The 24,030-nt window shown below is 46.7% G+C and overlaps 1 protein-coding gene across 4 annotated transcripts in view; it reads right to left on the reverse strand.

The window, feature by feature from the left end:
• Positions 1-2,680: 2,680 nt before the first annotated feature.
• The window catches only part of RGS19 (regulator of G protein signaling 19), a 100,944-nt gene continuing 79,594 nt past the window's right edge, over positions 2,681-24,030 (reverse strand). The window contains exons 1-5 of one of the 4 annotated variants that reach the window (XM_073682898.1): positions 23,369-23,520; positions 7,561-7,679; positions 7,337-7,411; positions 6,324-6,558; positions 2,681-3,938 (exon numbers count right to left, since the gene is read on the reverse strand). In XM_073682898.1, coding sequence (XP_073538999.1) covers positions 3,750-3,938; positions 6,324-6,558; positions 7,337-7,411; positions 7,561-7,679; positions 23,369-23,410 — 660 coding nt within the window. In that variant the 5' untranslated portion in view covers positions 23,411-23,520 and the 3' untranslated portion in view covers positions 2,681-3,749. Of the gene's footprint in view, positions 3,939-6,323; positions 6,559-7,336; positions 7,412-7,560; positions 7,680-8,557; positions 8,675-11,133; positions 11,291-23,368; positions 23,521-24,030 lie in introns of those variants that run through there. The other 3 variants (XM_073682897.1, XM_073682899.1, XM_073682900.1) reach the window with 3 other exon arrangements.

The raw sequence follows: 24,030 nt of genomic DNA on the forward strand, positions 1-24,030 counted from the left end.
CTGGGCAGGCTCTGCATGATCTGACACCTTCCCCTCATTACCAGTAGGAACTTTTCATCAATTTATGCTACAAGCTCTCCTGTGGGATCGGACCAGACTTCGCTCCCTCATGCATTATCATTAAGCCTTGGGAGCCCATAATCCCTTATTACCAGTTCTTTCTTGACCACTTTTGGTAGGAACTAACCACTTTATATTGGGAACATCCCATAAGACCTGACATTTTGGAGATACTCTGACCCAGTCACCTAGTTATCACATTTTGGCCCATGTTAAAGTTGATCAGATTCTTGAGCTTTGCCTAGGACTGCTTAATCACTTGCTACCTAATACATCTCATCCCAAGGTTATGTTCACACGTTGCGACAGTGGCGCCTTTTTTTCTGCAGCTACGATAGAACCATAATGTTTTATCGTGATTTTCAAAAATCACGCGAAAACAATGTGTGAACGTGGCCTAAGAAGCGCCGTTAACACAAAATAATCAGTGTTATTCCCTTCACATGTCAGGCGTGTTGTTTTGACTGATGACCAGCAGAGGGGACTATAACATAGGGAATATATATATTTTTTTAGATCTTTTAGATGCTTATATGGATACTGCAGTAAAATTATATAAGGTTTTACACCTTTTATTGACTTAATATTTACAGTGTTGTCCCTTATTTTTCATGACTTCTGTCCTTCGCCCTGGCAGCGGGATATCAGCTTCCTGACTGATGACAGCCCGTTCTTGTTTCATCAGTGCTTGGAGTTTATCACAAATTCTGGGGTTTTGTTTGTCCTCTCAGTTTTTGAGGAGCAACCAGAAGTTCTCAATGGGATTGAGATCTGGGGAGTTTCCTGGCCATGGACCCAAAATTTAAATGTTTTGCTGACTTAGTTATCACTTTTGCTTTGTGACATAGTCTCCATCGTGCTGGAAAAATGATTGTTCATCCCCAAATTACTCCTGGATCATTGGGAGAAGTTGATCTTGAAGGATCTTAGATCCCATTTTTAATTCATGGCTGTGTTCTTGGGACAAATTGTGAGTGAGCCCCCTCCATGGATGAGAAGCCCCCACACATGAATGGTCTCAGGATGCTTTACTGTTGGCAGGCACAGGACTCATGGCAGCGCGCATCTGTACTTCGGACAATCATTCTTCCAGGTGTCCCAAACAGTCTTAAGGGGCTTCATCAAAGAAAATAACTTTGCAGGAAGTACAACAATTGGACTGCTGAGGATGGGGGGAGAAATTTTCTATGATGAAGCCCCATTCAGACTATTTTGGACATCTGGAAGAATGATTGTCCAGCGAAGTACAGGTGCGCGCTACCATGAGTCCTGTGTCTGCCAACAGTAAAGCCTCCTGAGACCATTCATGTGTGGGGTCTTCTCATCCATGGAGGGGGCTCACTCACAATTTTGCATAAGACGGCCATGAGTAAAGAATGGGATCTAAACATCATCCAAAAGCAACTTCTCCCAATGAACCAGGAGCAATTTGGAAATGATAAATGCTTTTTCCAACATGACGGAGACCATGTCACAAGAAAAGTGATTACTAAGTGGCTTTGTGATCAAAACTTACATACTGGGTCTATGGCCAGGAAACTTCCCGGATCTCAATCCCACTGTGAATCTGTAGTCAATCCTCAAAAAGCAAAAGGACAAACAAAACCACATAAATTGTGATAAACTCCGAGCACTGATGAGACAAGAACGGGCGGTCATCAGTTAAGATTTGGCCCAGAAGCCGATATCCAGCAGCTCTGGGTGAAGGTCAGAAGTCATGAAAAATCAACACTGTAAATATTGAGTCTTTGCAGAAACTCGATGAATCTGTCAATTAAAGTGTATAAACGTATGAAATGCTGATAACTGTACTTCAGTAACCGTAGAAATATTTGACGAAAAGATCTTGAAAAACTGAAACAGCAAATTGTGAAAACCAAAATTTGTGCAAGTCAGAAAATGACTGTATATTGCTGACCACCAGAGGGAGCTATAATGTTAGTATTAACAACCTTCGGCTTGATCTTGAGCCATAGCGACTTGATGGATAAACGTTCTATAGGAAGATCAATCTTGTGTAAGCCTAGATAGGTCCACCGGGGTCTTCTCCGCAGTTATCTTCATTGTATCAAGCCACCCGGTTGCTGGTCTTAATCTTCGACTTGTTCCTTCTATTCTTCCGACCATGATGTCCTTCTCCAGTCATTGCTCTCTTCGTATGATGTGCCCAAAGTAGACAAGTCGTAGCTTGTTGATCCTTGCTTCCAGTGACATGTCTGGCTTGATTTGTTCCAAGATTGATTTGTTTGTCCTTCTTGCCATCCAAGGTATTGGTAATGTCCATATTGCTGACCAGCAAGGCAGCTATAACATAGGGAATAAATATATATGGCTGACCAGCAGTTAGTAGAAAATAGGGAACATATATTGTTGACCAGCAGAGGGAGCTATAACATAGGGAATATATATTTCTGACCAGCAGAGGGAGCTATAACATAGTGAATATATATTGCGGACCATCAGAGGGAGCTGTAATACAAAGAATATAAAAAGCATCGCACAGACCTGACGGGCTGCAGTTTCCTTGTGCACATTGCTGTCCTGCCGCGCACCAGCAGGGGGCGTGAGCAGACAAGGCAGCGCCTTTCTCTCCAGGATTACACATAAAAGCCACATCCTATTATATAGATATAATATATATATTTGCACATATATATATATATATATATTTATAAAAAGTCTGTTAAAATTTCCATGGAGGTGTTGAAAGAAAAGTAACACTGTTAGACGATGACATCACATCTGCTTGAGGAGTGCTGGAGTATTTGGTAGCTTCAGGAAGTTTTGGCAAGCAGGAGGAGTGAGGGTGACAAAACCCCCTCCCCAAACCTGATATAAACCCCATTAACGAATCAATATTCCATAAGGAGGCAGATTATGGTACCGATCCTCGAACGACGTCTCTCCGCAAAGTCTGAGTCTGCAATGGGGCTTCATCATTTCCACACTGTAAACAGACGCCCCGTCCCCCTTGCATGTTGTTGGCAAATTGTGTATCATGTGTAATATAATGTATATGTATCCAAAGCAGGAGAATGTTGCCCACCCTTCCCCAATATCCACCATATGAACCTAACACCCACTCCCCAACACTCAGAAATGTAAAATCAAACCTCGTAAGAATCCACAATAGTTGAGTAAAATCGTACCTCCCCCTCTGAAAAGGTCTCTGCCATTGCAGACACTGAACAAGGAGGGGGTGCCGGAGCAGTTCCTGATCTTGATTCCTTCCAGTACTGAACTGCAAAGCTGGGAGCTCATAAAGCACACTACCCCACCCCTCCAAGCTCCCATACCTAGCCCTATCCACCACGAAAGGCAATAATATATGAAATATTGGGACCCCTCTGAGGACCCCCCTGGGGAGTTCAGTAGTATTTCAGTCCTGAGGTAAGTTCCCCCCATACAGTACCTAATTCCCCTTTGTCTTCCTGCACACAGTCTACAGTGAACAGAGGGGGGAGGGAGGTCAGGAGAGGCGTGAGGTGAAGGCGGCGTTCATATCTCTCCAAGCTGCGGAAGCTGAGGCTTCGTGCCGTTCCGTATTCTGAGGCAGGATGGATCTCGTAAAGTGACTGGAGGAAAGAGGACCTGCGCCATCTGCCCGTTAATGTCCCCTTCTTGCTCCCAACAGCTTGTATAAAATGTGCGTTTGGATCTGTCTCTGCGGCCGCTGGAGCGGTTCCAACCTACGACTCCGAACTGGAGCGTGAAATGTTCTGCAGGAGGGATTTATAAATGCCCGAATTAAGGAATCGTGGGTAAGAGTCTCTGTGCATCAGGGTGTAAATCTGCAGCTGAGCGTCATCAAATGTGTGAGAGGAGGGCTCCTGCATCCGTCGGTTGATCACTTCTCTAACCCGAGAATCTAGACTGACCTGCAGGGGGCGAAAAAGAGCAGGTCAGCACAACACAATATACACATGAACAACAGATGGCAGTAGTATAGTGGTTATATACTTTTACATGGGGGCAGTATTATAGTAGTTATAAACTTGTACATAGGGGCAGTATTATAGTAGTTATATTCTTGTACATAGGAGGCAGCATTATAGTAGTTATATTCTTGTACATAGGAGGCAGTATTATAGTAGTTATATTCTAGTACCGAGGGGGCAGTATTATAGTAGTTATATTCTTGTACATAGGAGGCAGTATTATAGTAGTTATATTCTTATACATAGGGGGCAGTATTATAGTAGTTATATTCTTGTGCATAGGAGGCAGTATTATAGTAATTATATTTTTGTAAATAGGAGCAGTATTATAGTATAGTCTTTTACATAGGGGGCAGTATTATAGTTGTAATATTCTTGTACATAGGGGGCAGTATTATAGTAGTTATATTCTTGTACATAGGGGGCTGTATTATAGTAGTTATATTCTTGTACATAGAGGCAGTATTACAATAGTTATATTCTTGTACATAGGAACACTATTATAGTAGTTATATTCTTGTACATAGGGGACAGTATTATAGTAGTTATATTCTTGTACATAGGGGCAGTATTTTAGTAGTTATGTACTTGTACATAGGAGGCAGTATTATAGTAGTTATATTCTTGTATATATAGGACAGTGTTATAGTAGTTATATTCTTGTACATAGGAGCAGTATTTTAGTAGTCATATACTTGTACATAGGGGGCAGTATTATAGTACAGTATTATATAGGGACCATCCGTATTTATTTATATTCTTGTACATGGGGGGGGGGGCAGTATTATAGAAGTTATATTCTTGTACATAGGTACATTATTATAGTAGTTATATTCTTGTACATAGGGGGCAGTATTATAGTAGTTATATTCTTGTATGTAGAGGCAGTATTATAGTAGTTATATTCTTGCGCATAGGGGGCAGTATTATAGTAGTTATATTCTTGCGCATAGGGGGCAGTATTATAGTAGTTATATTCTTGTACATAGGGGGCAGTATTATAGTACAGTATTATATAGGGACCATCCGTATTTAGGTGCACCTTGAAGTGGTTGGATTGCTTTTGTACCTTTTGATCAAAAAATGTTGTTAACTAAGTGCCTTATGTTTTTAATTTAATTTACAGCAATAGACTAGCTCATGTGTTCATTAATCACAGTGTGCTGTGTATACTGTATATTGGCCACAGCGTATTTGTGCACCTGTAGGTTAATTTAATAATAAAGGTATGTGGATCCTATTTTTTCATTTTATTTTATTTATTTTTTTCTTTTTAGAGGCACAAATCAACCTATTGCAATTGATCCGTCCAGGGAATCATCAGCAGTTAGTTAAATGGCCACAAGAGGGCGGAAGAGACTGCCAATTCCATTCCCCTGATCGATCTCAATATGGCAGACCCAAGGACGAGCCGTTCCTTTCACTGGTCGATGTTTTCTAGGCTTTGTAATGATTCACAAACCTGAATAACAAACAGCTCAATGTGGAACGAGAGAAAAAAAAAAAAAGAGCTGTGTCCCCAAACAACTCTGTAGTGTCACTCTAGTACCCGAGCGTACAACTGCCGAAGACACAATGTACTCTCCCTACAATTTGAATGCAAATTCCATATTCTGGCATAATATGCAAATGTTTCACAACTGCACATTATTATTATTATTATTACTTTACTATCTGCAGATGTTATATCACGAGATATTTTGAATTAAAGGGGTATTCCCATCTCCAAGATCCTATCCCATTATGTAGTAGGTGTAATAATAATATTAGCAAATACCTCCAATTAGAAATGTAGTATAGTTCTTCTGATTTGCTATGTCACTTACCCCATGTGCAGGGCATTGCAGTAGTTTGGATATCCATGGTTATGACCTCTAACAACTGTCACTATAGAAGCGGTTGTAACCATGGATACCTAAGCTTCTGCAATACCCTGGAGTAAGTGACATAGCTAATCAGAAGAACTATACAACATTTCTAATTAGAGGCATTTGTTAATATTATTACTACTACATCTACTACATATTGGGATCTGATCTTGGAGATGGGAATATCCCCTTAAGTATGAAGCGACTTTTGGCTACAAAAAAGGGGACAAACCCTTTTAAATTCTCATATAATGTTGCAAGTTTGCTTCTTTCCTTATTTTGCATTGACCTAGAAGACATAATGTGTTATACTCCAGTCACATCCAGAGCAGCAGTCCAGGTGCCACTGGCTGCACTTTGGATTCTGTCAGCCTGAGTGCAGTTTTGGTTATGAATGGAGTACAGGTCACGATCAGCCCATGGAGCTTCCTTCTCTGACAGTAGTAAGTGCCGTTACCTCCTTTGGTGACAGGATGGAGATATAGTCCTCGTAGATGGTGCGTGCCTTCTCCTCAGTGCTGTGCTTGCTATTGTCCTTCTTCAGCTCCTCACATGCCAGCCAGAACAGCATGTTCTCCTCACTGTACTCTGTGCGGAGAAACTCACGAAACACGTTGCGACCGGCCGGGTTCTTCATCAGCTTCTCAAATGAATGACCCCAGCTGTGCACCTCTTCTGAGGATGGTTTTGAGCTATAAAATGAGGACATTTGAGACAAATCATCAGTCATCAGTAGTCACCCAACACCCAATAATCTTAGAAATGTTCCCCTGTATAATTGCTGTGTCTGAACGTGTACGGAAAATGGTCTGATCATACCACAGCTCCTGGACAAGAGAGGAGGCAAAATAATATACAGCAGGGGATCACAGCTGATTCTTTCTGTGAGGTAAAGCATTTCTCTGCCAGTTTTCAAACAATATTTTACTTCAAAGAAAGAATCAGCTGTGACCCCCTCCTGTAATGTCTGTATACTCTTTTGCGTCCTCCCCTGGTCAGGAGATGTGGTATGATCACACCATATTCCTGCACGGTCAGACACAGCCATTACACAGGACACAGCAGGGGCACATTTATAAGATTATCTCAGCACAGGAACATTTTATTTAAACACATCCAATGGTGGATCTTATTATTATTCAAAGATGAAAATATTTCATTATTTAATGGTGGTGCACACCAGTGTGTCTCTATGTCCGATGAGATGCGACAACATCTTTATTATTCAAAGATCTATTGATTAAAATCAACTTTTGTTCGTGGGAAAACCCCTTTAAATACTCCGTGCTTCTTGAGAACTCCGCTCCTTCCACAATAGATCTGCAGCCTCTTTTCCTCGCTGGTCATAATGGCCAGTCCTCAATTTCACTGTCTCCCACAGAGTTTTCTTCTGAAATACTCTGTGCTGCTCCTCAGAAGTCCTCCACTGTTGTGACTCTCCATCTGTAACCTCTTCTCTGTCAAACTTACCAGACCTCGCAGTGAGATACCGGCTCCAGTTTGGTGTCTCGAGATAATCTCCTGCGTCTGTTGCGATCTTCATTCCTATAACGGAAATAAGAGGAATTATAATCCCTAAAATACATCTGGTCATGGAGGGCACACAGGCCACTACAGAGTTGATAGTCAGTGATGGGGTACATGAGACACAGAAGAAAGTGGAAAGAGGCGACAACACCGACACTGCCACTCACCAGGAACAGCTGCAGCAGCAACACCAGCAAAGGCAGCAGGGATTGGACCGGTGGTTCCGGGTGGGCTGCTTCCTGTCATATCGTGACATGGGAGACTCGCTGGGGTCAGGCCCTGTGTACTGAGGGAGAGAATCAACATTAGCGGGAACCCCAACATTGCTGTGTAGCCCAAGTGCTATTGTCCGGAAGCCCAGGTTTCAGTGTTGCTGTTCTGTACCCCCAAGTGTCAGTGTCATTATCCTGTACCCCAAGTGTCAGTGTCATTGTCCTGTACCCCAAGTGTCAGTGTCCTGTACCCCAAGTGTCAGTGTCCTGTACCCCAAGTATCAGTGTCCTGTACCCCAAGTGCCATTGTCCTGTCCCTCAAGTGCCATTGTCCTCTCCCCAAAGCGTCAGTATCCTCTCCCCAAAGCGTCAGTATCCTCTCCCCAAAGCGTCAGTATCCTCTCCCCAAAGCGTCAGTATCCTGTACCCCAAGCGTCAGTATCCTGTACCCCAAGCGTCAGTATCCTGTACCCCAAGCGTCAGTATCCTGTACCCCAAGCGCCATTGTTCGGTTTAATAAAACAAAGAATTAAACATTATCTGTGGGAAAGCCTGAACTTAATAAGAAACGTCCGGACCCGAGCTCCACTATGGTAAGACATGATCTTTAGTGAGACAATAAATTACAGAAGATGTGGATTCTGGGCTATGACACAAGGTTCTTGGAAATCCATCCCCAGATATTGGGCACAATAAACCTTTGTCTATACACGTCCTTCATTCACGGAAAATGTGAAGCAACCGCCAGTTCACTCCAGAATTTGATGCCAAATTGTGTGATGACTTTCCATCTAGATGTCCAAGAAATATCCAAGTTTTCAGGTTTCCATCATCCCGACATCAGGGCCAGCAACCAGCATCAAAAAGAAACTGCAGGGCCAATGATGGGGCCCTCTAACCTGTGGACCCCCCAGCCGTCCCTACTAAGGGCTGCCCATGGCAGATGCCTTACCGTAGAGCCACAGTATATACACCGGCTACTCTTCCTCCTCGAAAGCCACCGGCAACTTCTAATGGAAACTTTTCTCCTTTCACCCAACTATCTGCCTTTTTTATCTTCCCCTATGAAAATTTCTCCCTAATCTATGCAAATCACCCAAACGTAACTTATAAAGGATGACAGTAAATCATTGTGTCAAGGTGCAGCTTCGCACCACCCACAAGTTTCCAAGTCAAATCGTTACCCAGTAACACCTATAAAATTACAGGTGAAACATGGCGTCCCACGGGACAGCTCCCTTTAAGTGGCAACGGATAGGACTCGCCCCTCGATGAACCTTCTCGGAGGTGAGAGAGTTCACATAACACACTTCCCCTCCTCCCTGACTCCTAAAAACACTCAGGAGTCAGAGGGGCGGAGCTTACTTCTTCAGCCACCTGCAAGCACATAACGGTGCCAACGAGCAGATTTGACAGTACATGTCCTATTCTCCATTTACGTCTTCCACTAAATGCTGCAATAAAAATACATTTGGGAAAAGATTCAGGACAGGGAACTGGATGACGCATTTGCTTAAAATGGATGAAAAAAAAGCAAAAACACAGAAAGACATTTGATTGGTCGTCACCTCCTTTAAATCTGGTCTGTTACTGGCGTTACCCGTCACGCTGCCAACCCTGGATTGGAAACTTATCTTTGTGAACCCAGACCACTAATGGCGAGAGGAACTTACACAGCTTCCTCTTACAGAAAAAAATTTAACCCATTTCTATGTTTTCTTCTATTTAAAATTTTGCATCACTTAACACTTTGAGAGGCAGGTGCCCACAATGGATAGACATGAGAGCGCCACCCAAACCAGACGGGCGTCTTATGGAGGCCACAGTATAAAATGCACCCACCTCGTGATAGAAAAGTTTGACTGTGGGGCACAGAAAAAAGTTAGGAGGAATATGGGTGGTCTCGGTTTAGGTACTTAGTGCAAGAATGAGTCCTAGAATTGGGCAATGTTCACAAAGTGCATAAATAATTCACTGATCAGATTTATTTTCCTCCTTTTTGAGATGAAGCAGAGATGGGTTAGCCAGGGCTCGTCATATGTCATACAGCAGTCACTCAACCCGAGTTGTGACGTGTCACGCGACAGCAATTTCCGGACAAGTTGTGCGACCCTCAACCATTTGTGTAACGTCTGTACGACTTGCCGTTGCTTTAAAAAAATAAAAAAAAACAGCCAAATTGTAGTCGTATTCCCAGAATGGCAAGAAAGTCGCATGTGACTGGATACCAGCGACTCATTTGGAAACATTTGTGACTCTGTATCGCAAGTCCCGAATCCCTATGAGACACCATAGTAGATCATTAGATGCGATAAGGCAATTGAGATGGCGGTACCGCCATCTCAATGGCCTAAACCAAATGGCAAACTGAGCTCGGCTATACTTTTGTAGATACAAATGCGCTACATAGGCGGAACATGAAAATGTAACAGCCCAAGCTTATAAGAGAAAACCCCTGAAAAACACAGAGCTGACAACTTCCCTCAAATTTCCAGCCCTCGCTGCAGACTCGTGAACCAGAGACTGGGCCTTGTAGCAGATCTAGTTCATTAGTGAAGATCTAGAAGTGATTAATTCACAAGGCATTACTACACTGGGGTTCAGCAGGCCCAGCAGAGCAGAGTCGGGCAGGTGCAGCAGAGCAGAGTCGGGCAGGTGCAGCTGCAGAGCAGAGTCGGGCAGGTGCAGCAGCAGAGCAGAGTCGGGCAGGTGCAGCAGCAGAGCAGAGTCGGGCAGGTGCAGCAGCAGAGCAGAGTCGGGCAGGTGCAGCAGCAGAGCAGAGTCGGGCAGGTGCAGCAGCAGAGCAGAGTCGGGCAGGTGCAGCAGCAGAGCAGAGTCGGGCAGGTGCAGCAGCAGAGCAGAGTCGGGCAGGTGCAGCAGCAGAGCAGAGTCGGGCAGGTGCAGCAGCAGAGCAGAGTCGGGCAGGTGCAGCAGAGCAGAGTCGGGCAGGTGCAGCAGAGCAGAGTCGGGCAGGTGCAGAAGAGCAGAGTTGGACAGACGCAGCGGGGCTGCAGTTGTCATTTGGCACTATATGTTATTTTATGATGTGTTCTATGTCGTTTTACACGGGCTGACGATATAAATGCTGCAGTATCGTTAATCAGTGTCAATATAATGCCCAAACATTGTAGTGCAAAGACATTTCGAACATGTAGTAGAGCTGAATTTGCCAGATGCAACAGAACTGTCACATCCAACACAACTTATGGCGATATATCAGCGCGCCATCTGCAGTTTTCCATAGGTGTATGTTATTGCAAAGCAATACAAAGTAGTCCCATAAAATTAATTGACAAACTCAGCACTGCTACATCCATATGTAACAAACCCAGTACTGCTACATCCGTATGTAGTCTTAATTTAAAGTCATACACAGAGTATCACACAAGAAACAACTGCACAAGTTAGCTCAAGCCAACTGCAGACCTCCATCTAGATTCTAGGTCTCCGGCACCTTATGCAAATCCATCTCCGCTGTCTGTGAACCATGATGAGCCCCCCGATCCTGTGAAGACGACGATCACCCACCTTGCATCCCATGGACTGCTCTCCCAGTGGATGCATCTGTTGCCCCCGTTCTCCGATGCCCATTGAGTAGAGCAGAGAGACTCCTGCTGGCCACAGCTCTTACCCTGGCTGAGGGATAGGAGAGAATAGGAACACTAAGGGTGTGGAAGAGAAGTGATTATGACATCCTGTGGTGAGAATGCAACTTCCTGACAACTAAACTTCCGCTACAGAGCGAAACCAGCGCATAGCGAACATGTACAAAAACACTCGGCGGACTGTCCCGTGACTGGGGCGCAGCATCTGCTGCTGACCACTAATGGCTGCGGTAGGGTGACACCTAGGACGGTCAGTCATCCACAGGTGGCAGAGGCGAGATGACAACCAGCTGCGTCAGAAACTGGAACAACAGTCATACTGGTTGTCAACCTGCTTTACCACATCCTTGAAAGACATAACTGTCCAGTTTAGCATCTCCTGCTCCTGGGTTGAACATAATTGGATAGATTAGCCTTGCAGGGCTCTGGGAAAGCTGGGTGAAAGCCCATAAATCATTTATATCTCATCACTTTACAAGGAGCAGATGTAATGAAGAAAGGGCGGAGAAGAATCCCTCACACCACCGTCCTGTGTGCGCGGTGGTACGTGAACAATGCACAGACCAGACCGCTTCCTCCCTCGCACATTTACGCCACAGACAATGCAGTTTCCTCCTTTTTTAACATTCAGTAGAATACAGAGCCTGATCCAGCTGCTGATCAATTGCAAGCTCTTGAGAAAGTTCCTCTACCTCTTCCTTCACAAAGTGACCATTTCCTGTTCTGCTGAAACTTCTCAGGTTTGTTCAGTCCATTATTGTCCTCATCTTCCTCCTTCACATAAATATATATAACCCTCGATACCCCCCACAAGATGATGGAAGCGGACTGCAATGTGAACCCCATTTCTTCAGCTTCTCTTTGGTGGGTTCCCATACATCGGGTCCAGCGATGATGAGCCGTGGTCACACGTCATCGAAAGGGTCTAGATCACCAAAACTGGAGAGAAGGGAAGGACAGACTGTGAAGCCAATACACAGATCACCTTTCCACACCTGTGGGTTTAGTCCACAAGATCTGATTGTGGATTGTCAATCAGCAACAAATCCATCCACAGATTTGACTGCAAATCCACAACTAAATCACCCGAGTAAGGGCTCATTCATGCATGAGAAAACAGGTTCTAGTTTCATCAGTGATTTTATTCAGTTTCATCACTTTTTACCATCAGAGCTTATTCAAAGTTTCATCAGTTTTTCTTGAATGAGAAACAAACAAAAAAAGTTTCTCCAGCTTCTATCAAACATGTACATGAAATACGGACAGCACTCAAATGTCATCCGAGTGCTGTCCGATTTCTTCGAGGACCCATAGATTTGCATTGGCGATTTCGATTCGACACTAGGATCAATATCGGATACAGCTCTGTGCGTCTGTGTGGACCACAAAGTCTGAGAAAAAAAGAATCAGACGTGTGAACAAAATCCCCACAGACTACTACAGGTAGGAGTGGAAAACAAGAGAAGTGGAAGTCAGAATGAGCCCTTAGACTAAGTTCACACATGTATAGAAAAATGTTTTTTTCTCTGTACGGTCACCTGTATCGCATTCATCTATCTATACCAGGGATATCAAACTCAAACACACAGATGGCCAAAATTAAAGACTTGGACAAAGCCAAGAGCCAACCAGTATAATGGGCCCCACATAGTCCTCCATACAGGATAATGAGCCCCACATAGTCCACCATACAGAATAATGGGCTACACATAGGGCTCCATACAGTATTATGGACCCCACATAGGGCTCCATACAGTATTATGGACCCCACATAGGGCTCCATACAGTATTATGGACCCCACATAGGGCTCCATACAGTATTATGGACCCCACATAGGGCTCCATACAGTATTATGGACCCCACATAGGGCTCCATACAGTATTATGGACCCCACATAGGGCTCCGTACAGTATTATGGACCCCACATAGGGCTCCGTACAGTATTATGGACCCCACATAGGGCTCCGTACAGTATTATGGACCCCACATAGGGCCCCGTACAGTATTATGGACCCCACATAGGGCCCCGTACAGTATTATGGACCCCACATAGGGCCCCGTACAGTATTATGGACCCCACATAGGGCTCCATACAGTATTATGGACCCCACATAGGGCTCCATACAGTATTATGGACCCCACATAGGGCTCCATACAGTATTATGGACCCCACATAGGGCTCCATACAGTATTATGGACCCCACATAGGGCTCCATACAGTATTATGGACCCCACATAGGGCTCCATACAGTATTATGGACCCCACATAGGGCTCCATACAGTATTATGGACCCCACATAGGGCTCCATACAGTATTATGGACCCCACATAGGGCTCCATACAGTATTATGGACCCCACATAGGGCTCCATACAGTATTATGAACCCCACATAGGGCTCCATACAGTATTATGGACCCCACATAGGGCTCCATACAGTATTATGGACCCCACATAGGGCTCCATACAGTATTATGGACCCCACATAGGGCTCCATACAGTATTATGGACCCCACATAGGGCTCCATACAGTATTATGGACCCCACATAGGGCTCCATACAGTATTATGGACCCCACATAGGGCTCCATACAGTATTATGGACCCCACATAGGGCTCCATACAGTATTATGGACCCCACATAGGGCTCTATACAGTATTATGGACCCCACATAGGGCTCCATACAGTATTATGGACCCCACATAGGGCTCCATACAGAATAATGGCCCCACATAGTCCTCCATACAGTATTATGGGCCCCATATAGTCCTCCATAAATAATAATGGCCCCACAAAGTCCTCCATACAGAATAATGGACCCCACATAGTCCTCCATACAGAACAATAGGCCCCACATAGTCCTCCATACAGGATAATGAGCCCCACATAGTCCTCCATACAGAATAATGGGCCATACATAGGGCTCCATACAGTATTATGGACCCCACATAGGGCTCCATACAGTATTATGGACCCCACATAGTCCTCCATACAGAATAATGGCCCCACATAGTCCTCCATACAGTATTATGAGCCCCATATAATCCTCCATACAGAATAATGGCCCCACATAGTCCTCCATACAGTATTATGGGCCCCATAAAGTCCTCCATACATAATAATGGCCCCACATAGTACTCCATACAGAATAATGGACCCCACATAGTCCTCCATACAGAATAATAGGCCCCATATAGTCCTCCATACATAATAATGGCCCCACATAGTCCTCCATACAGAATAATGGGCCCCACATAGTCCTCCATACAGAATAATGGGCCCCACATAGTCCCCCATACAGTATTATGGGCCCCATATAGTCCTCCATAAATAATAATGGCCCCACAAAGTCCTCCATACAGAATAATGGACCCCACATAGTCCTCCATACAGAAAAATAGGCCCCACATAGTCCTCCATACAGGATAATGAGCCCCACATAGTCCTCCATACAGAATAATGGGCCATACATAGGGCTCCATACAGTATTATGGACCCCACATAGGGCTCCATACAGTATTATGGACCCCACATAGTCCTCCATACAGAATAATGGCCCCACATAGTCCTCCATACAGTATTATGAGCCCCATATAATCCTCCATACAGAATAATGGCCCCACATAGTCCTCCATACAGTATTATGGGCCCCATAAAGTCCTCCATACATAATAATGGCCCCACATAGTACTCCATACAGAATAATGGACCCCACATAGTCCTCCATACAGAATAATAGGCCCCACATAGTCCTCCATACAGAATAATAGGCCCCACATAGTCCTCCATACAGAATAATAGGCCCCACATAGTCCTCCATACAGAATAATAGGCCCCATATAGTCCTCCATACATAATAATGGCCCCACATAGTCCTCCATACAGAATAATGGGCCCCACATAGTCCTCCATACAGAATAATGGGCCCCACATAGTCCTCCATACAGAATAATGGGCCCCACATAGTCCTCCATACAATATAATAGGCCCCACATAGTCCTCCATACGGAATAATGGCCTCACATAGTTCTCCATACAGAATAATGGCCCCACATAGTTCTCCATACAGAATAATGGGCCCCACATAGTCCTCCATACAGAATAATGGGCCCCACATAGTCCTCCATACACAATAATGGGCCCCACATAGTCCTCCATACACAATAATGGGCCCCACATAGTCCTCCATACACAATAATGGGCCCCCCATAGTCCTCCATACAGAATAATGGGCCCCCCATAGTCCTCCATACAGAATAATGGGCCCCACATAGTCCTCCATACAGAATAATGGGCCCCACATAGTCCTCCATACAGAATAATGGGCCCCACATAGTCCTCCATACAGAATAATGGGCCCCACATAGTCCTCCATACAGAATAATGGGCCCCACATAGTCCTCCATACAGAATAATGGGCCCCACATAGTCCTCCATACAGAATAATGGGCCCCACATAGTCCTCCATACAGAATAATGGGCCCCACATAGTCCTCCATACAGAATAATGGGCCCCACATAGTCCTCCATACAGAATAATGGGCCCCACATAGTCCTCCATACAGAATAATGGGCCCCACATAGTCCTCCATACAGAATAATGGCCCCACATAGTCCTCCATACAGAATAATGGGCCCCACATAATCCTCCATACAGAATAATGGGCTCACATAGTCCTCCCTACAGAATAATGGCCCCACATAGTCCTCCATACATACAGAATAATGGGCCTCACATAGTTCTCCATACAGAATAATGGCCCTACATAGTCCTCCATACATACAAAATAATGGGCCTCACATAGTCCTCCATACAGAATAATGGGCCCCACATAATCCTGCATATAGAATAATGGGTCCCACATAGTCCTCAATACATAATAATGGCCCCACATAGTCCTCCATACAGAATAATGGCCCCACATAGTCCTCCATACAGGATAAAGGGCCTCACATACTCCTCCATACAGAATAATGGGCCCCACACAGTCCTCCATACATACAGAATAATGGCCCCACATAGCCCCCCATACAGTATAATGGGCCTCACATAGTCCTCCATACAGAATAATGGGCCCCATATAGGGGTGGTGGTTCTGTTGTCGCTGGCCAAATAAAACCACCCTGCGGGCCAGATTTTGACATTGATGATGTATACATTAGCAGACAAAACATTTAAAAAATCAAATACAGTTTCCTATGTTAATAATGGCGATGTATCAGGAAAAATCAGATGCTATATGGTGGTTAGAATGGGATCCAATTTTTTGCGCACCCATAGACTTGTGTAGGCAAGTCTCATCCAAAATAAGGGAGAGAAGATTTTTTATTTTTGCTGACATTTTATCTGTGTAAAAAAACGGTTATCGGAACAGCCCAACTGTATAACATTAATCCGAGTGCTGTCAGTTTTCCCACGGATGGCACTCACCCAAATTATGGTCGGCGTGAGCGCAGCCTTATTAAAAGGGGCGAAATCCGTGGTGAAAACGTGCGCGTCTAATCTCATCTGCATGGCTAGGACCGTAATCCACAGTTCATTATGTACCCAAAAATTCAGGTGAGCACCCACTATGCTATATATTACACTCGGCAGCACCCCAAATCTCAGCTGCCCGAGAACATAAATGGGACTTCAAGACAGACGTCGGATGGTAAGTTTAGGCTAAAGTCTATTGGATGATTAAAGCCCAAACTTCAAGATGGTGGGTCCACGCTGATTAGGCTGACAACCTTCATTTGCAGCAAGCAGAGATCTTGAAAACAGTAAGGAAAGGATATATGAAGTATATTAGAGAGCTGCGGACCCCAATATTATACAGGGATTGGGCTACTGACCTAACACTAGAAGACCCCTGTAATAAAACATATCACACAATACCCCCAGGAACCCTCTGCCTGGGCACGTAACACATAAAACTAGACAGGAAGTCGCCTCGGGACGCGTCGCAGTCTATTTTAAAGGGTGAAACTAAAATGTATTTAGTGCTTGAATGTTTATCGGAGGAGGGATCAGAGGACAGTTCTCAATGGCCCTTTATACGGTTTGTATAATGTGAGAAGATTGGGTTTTGATCCTCTTACATTCCGGCAGCTCCCCGCATGATGGGCGTGATGTATCTCAGCGTCTGCCTTCTACTCTCACAGCGACACAGAGTATTTAAGAAATATTTCCTGGCGGTCACATGCAGGCCATCCTAAGCTACCTGTGAGGCTGATGACCTCGGCTGATCAAGACAGATAAGGTTCTGAAAGAGTTAACACTCCACTCAACTGAGCACAGAACATAGAGGCAAGAAACAGGAAACTCAGAGAGAAGAGACCATGAAAGTGCAACTCCCTCACCCATAGTCTGTCATGTGGGAACAGAGCTACCATCTAGGACCCCTGTGCCCAAAGCCAGCCGCCTGGCAAGTCTGTAGGAAATATATTGCTTTATGTACCCCCAAAATCTGTCCAAGGCTGCGACGAGTGAGGTATGGTTGGCGCTCGTGGCTTAGTTAAAGGGGTTGTCCAGTAAGAGCAGAGCACATAAGTGTGTGCAATTATCATATGTCATTTATATTAACACATCAGACTGTGAGTACAAGGAAAGGAAGGCCAGCGTTTCTGTCTATAACAGACTCAGGCCCGGACCAAGTAGGCCACCAGAGTCTACAGCCCAGACCCAGAAAGCAATGCGATTCTTGAGCCCAGTACCTGAAAGGCAAAATTAATCTCGGGCCCAGACCCGAAAAGGGACACGCGAGTCTCGGGCCCAGACCCCAAAAGGGACACGCGAGTCTCTGGTCCAGACCCCAAAAGGTTATACGCGAGTCTCTGGTCCAGACCCCAAAAGGTTATACGCGAGTCTCGGGCCCAGACCCTGAAAGGCCACGCGATTCTCGGGCCCAGACCCTGAAAGGCCACACGATTCTCGGGCCCAGACCCTGAAAGGCCACACGATTCTCGGGCCCAGACCCTGAAAGGCCACACGATTCTCGGGCCCAGATCCAGAAAGGCCACGCGATTCTCAGGCCCAGATCCTGAAAGGCCACGTGATTCTCAGGCCCAGTCCCTGAGGGGCCACGCAATTATTGAGCCTAGACCCTGAAGGGCCATGCGATTCTTGGGTCCAGTAGGGGGTGCCGATTCTAGATTCTATGGTCTGAACCGTAAGTGCATCAATGACATTTCTCCATTTTTATTCGAAGCGCCGAAAGGAGCGGCTGTGTATGGAGGACATTATAACGTTGAGCGAAGGGCCGCACTCGGCTTGTCTTTGGTCCCTTTGGAGCACAGCATCAATACCTGATTCATAAATGTGCTAAATTAGTAATAATGCAAAGGGGTCAAATATTAGTCCTAAAAGGGAACTTTCAGGCAGTTATCAGACCCCGGTATACTACAGAGACATAAGTCACCCATTTACTGATTTTCAATTTGGATAAAACCCCTTTGGCACCGGCCGGAGATTTCCGTAAGTCGCTACTTATTTAGTTACAACCCAAAACACTGCAATGTCCAACACTTTGCCTCCTGCACAACACGGCGCTGTATACACAACAAGGCACGGGAACAATTAACGGCTTCACCCAACATTACAGATCTGCCGGCCGCAGCACTACAGCCTCCCCCTCCTGTGCACATTCACTTCTCTTAATCCGCACATGGACGTGCACAAAAACACCCAGAGCTGTCCATACGTGGACACTACGCTCACATATATGCACCGTGTCACGTGATCATCGGGCCCTCACAGCTCAGACATAGGCACTAAGTATAGAGGCTTCCGGATTAACCCCTTGTTTTTATATAAGGAATGTAAGAAAATAAAACAAGAGGCTTTAGGACCCTGAGCAATGGAAAACAAAAAAGGAAAAGAAAAGAAATAATGGGGTAGAGGGAGTCATCATGGTGTAAAAGTATGAGTAGAATGATGGTCTCCACTCTGGTACATTGTATCACACGCGCCATGATGAGATGCCCCCCCACTAGGAACTGCAAGTCCCGGTATAAAGGGCCAGGATCTGATGGGAAGGGGCTATAGGGTTCCTGGGGGCTACTAATTTATGATCGTCTGGTAGTCATGATGATGAAGGGGGTCTCCAAATCTTCACACCCCATCCCAGCCACATACAGTGAGGAACACTGCATAAGTTAGGGGTCTACCAGGACTGAGATTAAAGCCACCAAGCCACTATGGTGACCCACAGAAGTACTTTTGGGGGTACATAAGGGTGCAGTGAATGTACTGGCAGCTATTACATGTACGAGGGTAAGTATAGATTTAGTAGGGGAATTTTTGACTGGAATATAGGTTGGCGTAGGAGAATTTATGGGATGTGGGGGAAGGCTAGGAGGTAATGACTGTTCTGAGAGTACTTGGGTGGGAGAGGGGTAGAGACGCCTCCAGGCCCGGTGCTGGGGTCAGGGATAGTAGTACAGGGATAGGTAAGTAGCACCGCGGTTTTTGTGCCTGGGGTGGTAATACAGAGGGTACAGGTACAGGAGGGTATGCCCAGTACCAATTCCTGGTACTATGTCTGGGGATCAGCTTAGTGGTGGGCACAGAGGGTATTAATGTATCACTTGTGCCCTGTGTGCAGGTAAATTGGGGTGCAGGGGGATTATGTACATAGAAGGGATGTCTCCTGTGAGCAGTTAGGGCATAGTTTGGGGCACTGTGTATGTATAAGTAGCACAGTAGGTAGTAATACCTGGTGAGTATTGTGAAGGGTAGATTGGGATGCAGGGGCGAAAATGTATAAGTGATACAGAGGGCACTAATGTCTCTGGAGTGCCCAGTATGACGGGATTGTAATATGCAGAGTGTAGTGTACGTGTATAAGTGACCCAGGGTTAGTATTGTCATCCTGGGGCACAAGCGAGGGTAGTTTAGGGCAAGAGGACAGTGCGGTAGACGTTTAGGTCACGCGGGGGGGAGGGTGTAATTGTGTGTATAAGTGACATTCAGGGAGATAATGTCTCTCTTATGCTCAGAGAGGGGTAGTCAGAGAAGCAGGGGGTACAGAGTGAGCAAAAATAGCATGCAGGGATGTTAAGTCTCTCTTGTGCCCGGTGTGGGGGTAGTTTGGAGCACAGGAGGGAAGACACAGTGTGTGTAAGGCTTGGTGTACAGAGCAGTAATGTCTCCTGTGCCCGGTGTGGGGGTAGTTTGGGGACACGGTGTATGTAAGGCTGGGTGTACAGAGCAGTAATGTCTCCAGTGCCCGGTGTGGGGGTAGTTTGGGGGCACGGTGTATGTAAGGCTGGGTGTACAGAGTAGTAATGTCTCCTGTGCCCGGTGTGGGGGTAGTTTGGGTGCAGTGTATGTAAGGCTGGGTGTACAGAGCAGTAATGTTTCTGTGCCCGGTGTGGGGGTAGTTTGGGGGCACGGTGTATGTAAGGCTGGGTGTACAGAGTAGTAATGTCCCTGTACCAGGTGTGGGGGTAGTTTGGGGGCACAGTGTATGTAAGGTTGGGTGTACAGAGTAGTAATGTCTCTGTGCCGGGTGTGGGGGTAGTTTGGGTGTACAGTGTATGTAAGGCTTGGTGTACAGAGTAGTAATGTCTCTGTGCCCGGTGTGGGGGTAGTTTGGGGGCACTGTTTATGTAAGGCTGGGTGAACAGAGTAGTAATGTCTCTGTGCCCGGTGTGGGGGTAGTTTGCGGGTACGGTGTATGTAAGGCTGGGTGTACAGAGCAGTAATGTCTCTGTGTCCGGTGTGGGGGTAGTTTGGGGGCACGGTGTATGTAAGGCTGGCTGTACAGAGTAGTAATGTCCCTGTACCGGGTGTGGGGGTAGATTGGGGGCACAGTGTATGTAAGGCTGGGTGTACAGAGTAGTAATGTCCCTGTACCGGGTGTGGGGGTAGATTGGGGGCACAGTGTATGTAAGGCTGGGTGTACAGAGCAGTAATGTCTCCTGTGCCTGGTGTGGGGTTAGTTTGGGGGCACGGTGTATGTAAGGCTGGGTGTACAGAGCTGTAATGTCTCCTGTGCCCGGTGTGGGGGTAGTTTGAGGGAACGGTGTATGTAAGGCTGGGTGTACAGAGTAGTAATGTCTCCTGTGCCCAGTGTGGGGGTAGTTTGGGGGCACGGTGTATGTAAGGCTGGGTGTACAGAGTAGTAATGTCTCCTGTGCCCGGTGTGGGGGTAGTTTGGGGGCACGGTGTATGTAAGGCTGAGTGTACAGAGTAGTAATGTCTCCTGTGCCTGGTGTGGGGGTAGTTTGGGGGCACGGTGTATGTAAGGCTGGGTGTACAGAGTAGTAATGTCTCCTGTGCCCGGTGTGGGGGTAGTTTGGGGGCACGGTGTATGTAAGGCTGGGTGTACAGAGCAGTAATATCTCCTGTGCCCGGTGTGGGGGTAGTTTGGGGGCACGGTGTATGTAAGGCTGGGTGTACAGAGCAGTAATATCTCCTGTGCCCGGTGTGGGGGTAGTTTGGGGGCACGGTGTATGTAAGGCTGGGTGTACAGAGCAGTAATATCTCCTGTGCCCGGTGTGGGGGTAGTTTGGGGGCACGGTGTATGTAAGGCTTGGTGTACAGAGCAGTAATATCTCCTGTGCCCGGTGTGGGGGTAGTTTGGGGGCACGGTGTATGTAAGGCTGAGTGTACAGAGTAGTAATGTCTCCTGTGCCTGGTGTGGGGGTAGTTTGGGGGCACGGTGTATGTAAGGCTGGGTGTACAGAGCAGTAATATCTCCTGTGCCCGGTGTGGGGGTAGTTTGGGGGCACGGTGTATGTAAGGCTGGGTGTACAGAGCAGTAATATCTCCTGTGCCCGGTGTGGGGGTAGTTTGGGGGCACGGTGTATGTAAGGCTGGGTGTACAGAGCAGTAATATCTCCTGTGCCCGGTGTGGGGGTAGTTTGGGGGCACGGTGTATGTAAGGCTTGGTGTACAGAGCAGTAATATCTCCTGTGCCCGGTGTGGGGGTAGTTTGGGGGCACGGTGTATGTAAGGCTGAGTGTACAGAGTAGTAATGTCTCCTGTGCCTGGTGTGGGGGTAGTTTGGGGGCACGGTGTATGTAAGGCTGGGTGTACAGAGCAGTAATATCTCCTGTGCCCGGTGTGGGGGTAGTTTGGGGGCACGGTGTATGTAAGGCTGGGTGTACAGAGCAGTAATATCTCCTGTGCCCGGTGTGGGGGTAGTTTGGGGGCACGGTGTATGTAAGGCTGGGTGTACAGAGCAGTAATATCTCCTGTGCCCGGTGTGGGGGTAGTTTGGGGGCACGGTGTATGTAAGGCTTGGTGTACAGAGCAGTAATATCTCCTGTGCCCGGTGTGGGGGTAGTTTGGGGGCACGGTGTATGTAAGGCTGGGTGTACAGAGCAGTAATATCTCCTGTGCCCGGTGTGGGGGTAGTTTGGGGGCACGGTGTATGTAAGGCTGGGTGTACAGAGCAGTAATATCTCCTGTGCCCGGTGTGGGGGTAGTTTGGGGGCACGGTGTATGTAAGGCTGGGTGTACAGAGCAGTAATATCTCCTGTGCCCGGTGTGGGGGTAGTTTGGGGGCACGGTGTATGTAAGGCTGGGTGTACAGAGCAGTAATATCTCCTGTGCCCGGTGTGGGGGTAGTTTGGGGGCACGGTGTATGTAAGGCTTGGTGTACAGAGCAGTAATATCTCCTGTGCCCGGTGTGGGGGTAGTTTGGGGGCACGGTGTATGTAAGGCTGAGTGTACAGAGTAGTAATGTCTCCTGTGCCTGGTGTGGGGGTAGTTTGGGGGCACGGTGTATGTAAGGCTGGGTGTACAGAGCAGTAATATCTCCTGTGCCCGGTGTGGGGGTAGTTTGGGGGCACGGTGTATGTAAGGCTGGGTGTACAGAGCAGTAATGTCTCCTGTGCCCGGTGTGGGGGTAGTTTGGGGGCACGGTGTATGTAAGGCTTGGTGTACAGAGCAGTAATATCTCCTGTGCCCGGTGTGGGGGTAGTTTGGGGGCACGGTGTATGTAAGGCTGGGTGTACAGAGCAGTAATATCTCCTGTGCCCGGTGTGGGGTTAGTTAGTATAAGTCTGGATGGGCAGAGGGGGCACAGTTACATCTCTTGCACCCTGGTCGGGAATCCCCCGCACTCGGTGACCCATATGCCGGTGCGGGCTGCGGGTAAGGATCCGGGGTCCCCCTCCCGGTGCCCCATGCACTGATCTCCCATCCGCTGGGCAGCTGCTACTTACAATCTGGGCAGCACCGGAGCCCGGTCGCTTCCTGAAGCACATCCGCCTGGCTGGGGGTGGGGGGGATGGAGCCGGTACCGGGAGGGAAGGAGGGAGGGAGGGACCGGGGACCGGGACACACACGGGAGGGACCCGGGGACAGAGACACAGCCACAGCCGCACTGCGCATGCGCCCCGCCCCCATTCACTTCCGAACTCAGCGCTGCGGCTCCACGTCAGTCACTGCCCGAGTTTAGTGTATATATGTATGCTGTGTACTGTGCTGTATACTGTGTACTGTGCTGTATACTGTTCTGTATACTGTGTGCTGTGCTGTATATTGTGTACTGTGCTGTATACTTTGTGCTGTGCTGTATGCTGTGTACTGTGCTGTATATTGTGTACTGTGCTGTATACTGCGTGCTGTGCTGTATACTGTATACTGTGTTCTGTGCTGTATACTGCGTGCTGTGCTGTATACTGTATACTGTGTTCTGTGCTGTATACTGTGCTGTATACTGTGTATTGTGCTGTATACTGCGTACTGGCTGTATACTGTGTACTGTGCTGTATATTGCGTGCTGTGCTGTATACTGCGTACTGTGCTGTATACTGCGTGCTGTGCTGTATACTGTGTGCTGTGCTGTATACTGCGTGCTGTGCTGTATACTGGCTGTATACTG

This window comes from Phyllobates terribilis, unplaced genomic scaffold (assembly GCF_046119375.1).
Source record: "Phyllobates terribilis strain yellow unplaced genomic scaffold, ASM4611937v1 Scaffold_5__5_contigs__length_657084704, whole genome shotgun sequence".
NCBI lineage: Eukaryota > Metazoa > Chordata > Amphibia > Anura > Dendrobatidae > Phyllobates > Phyllobates terribilis.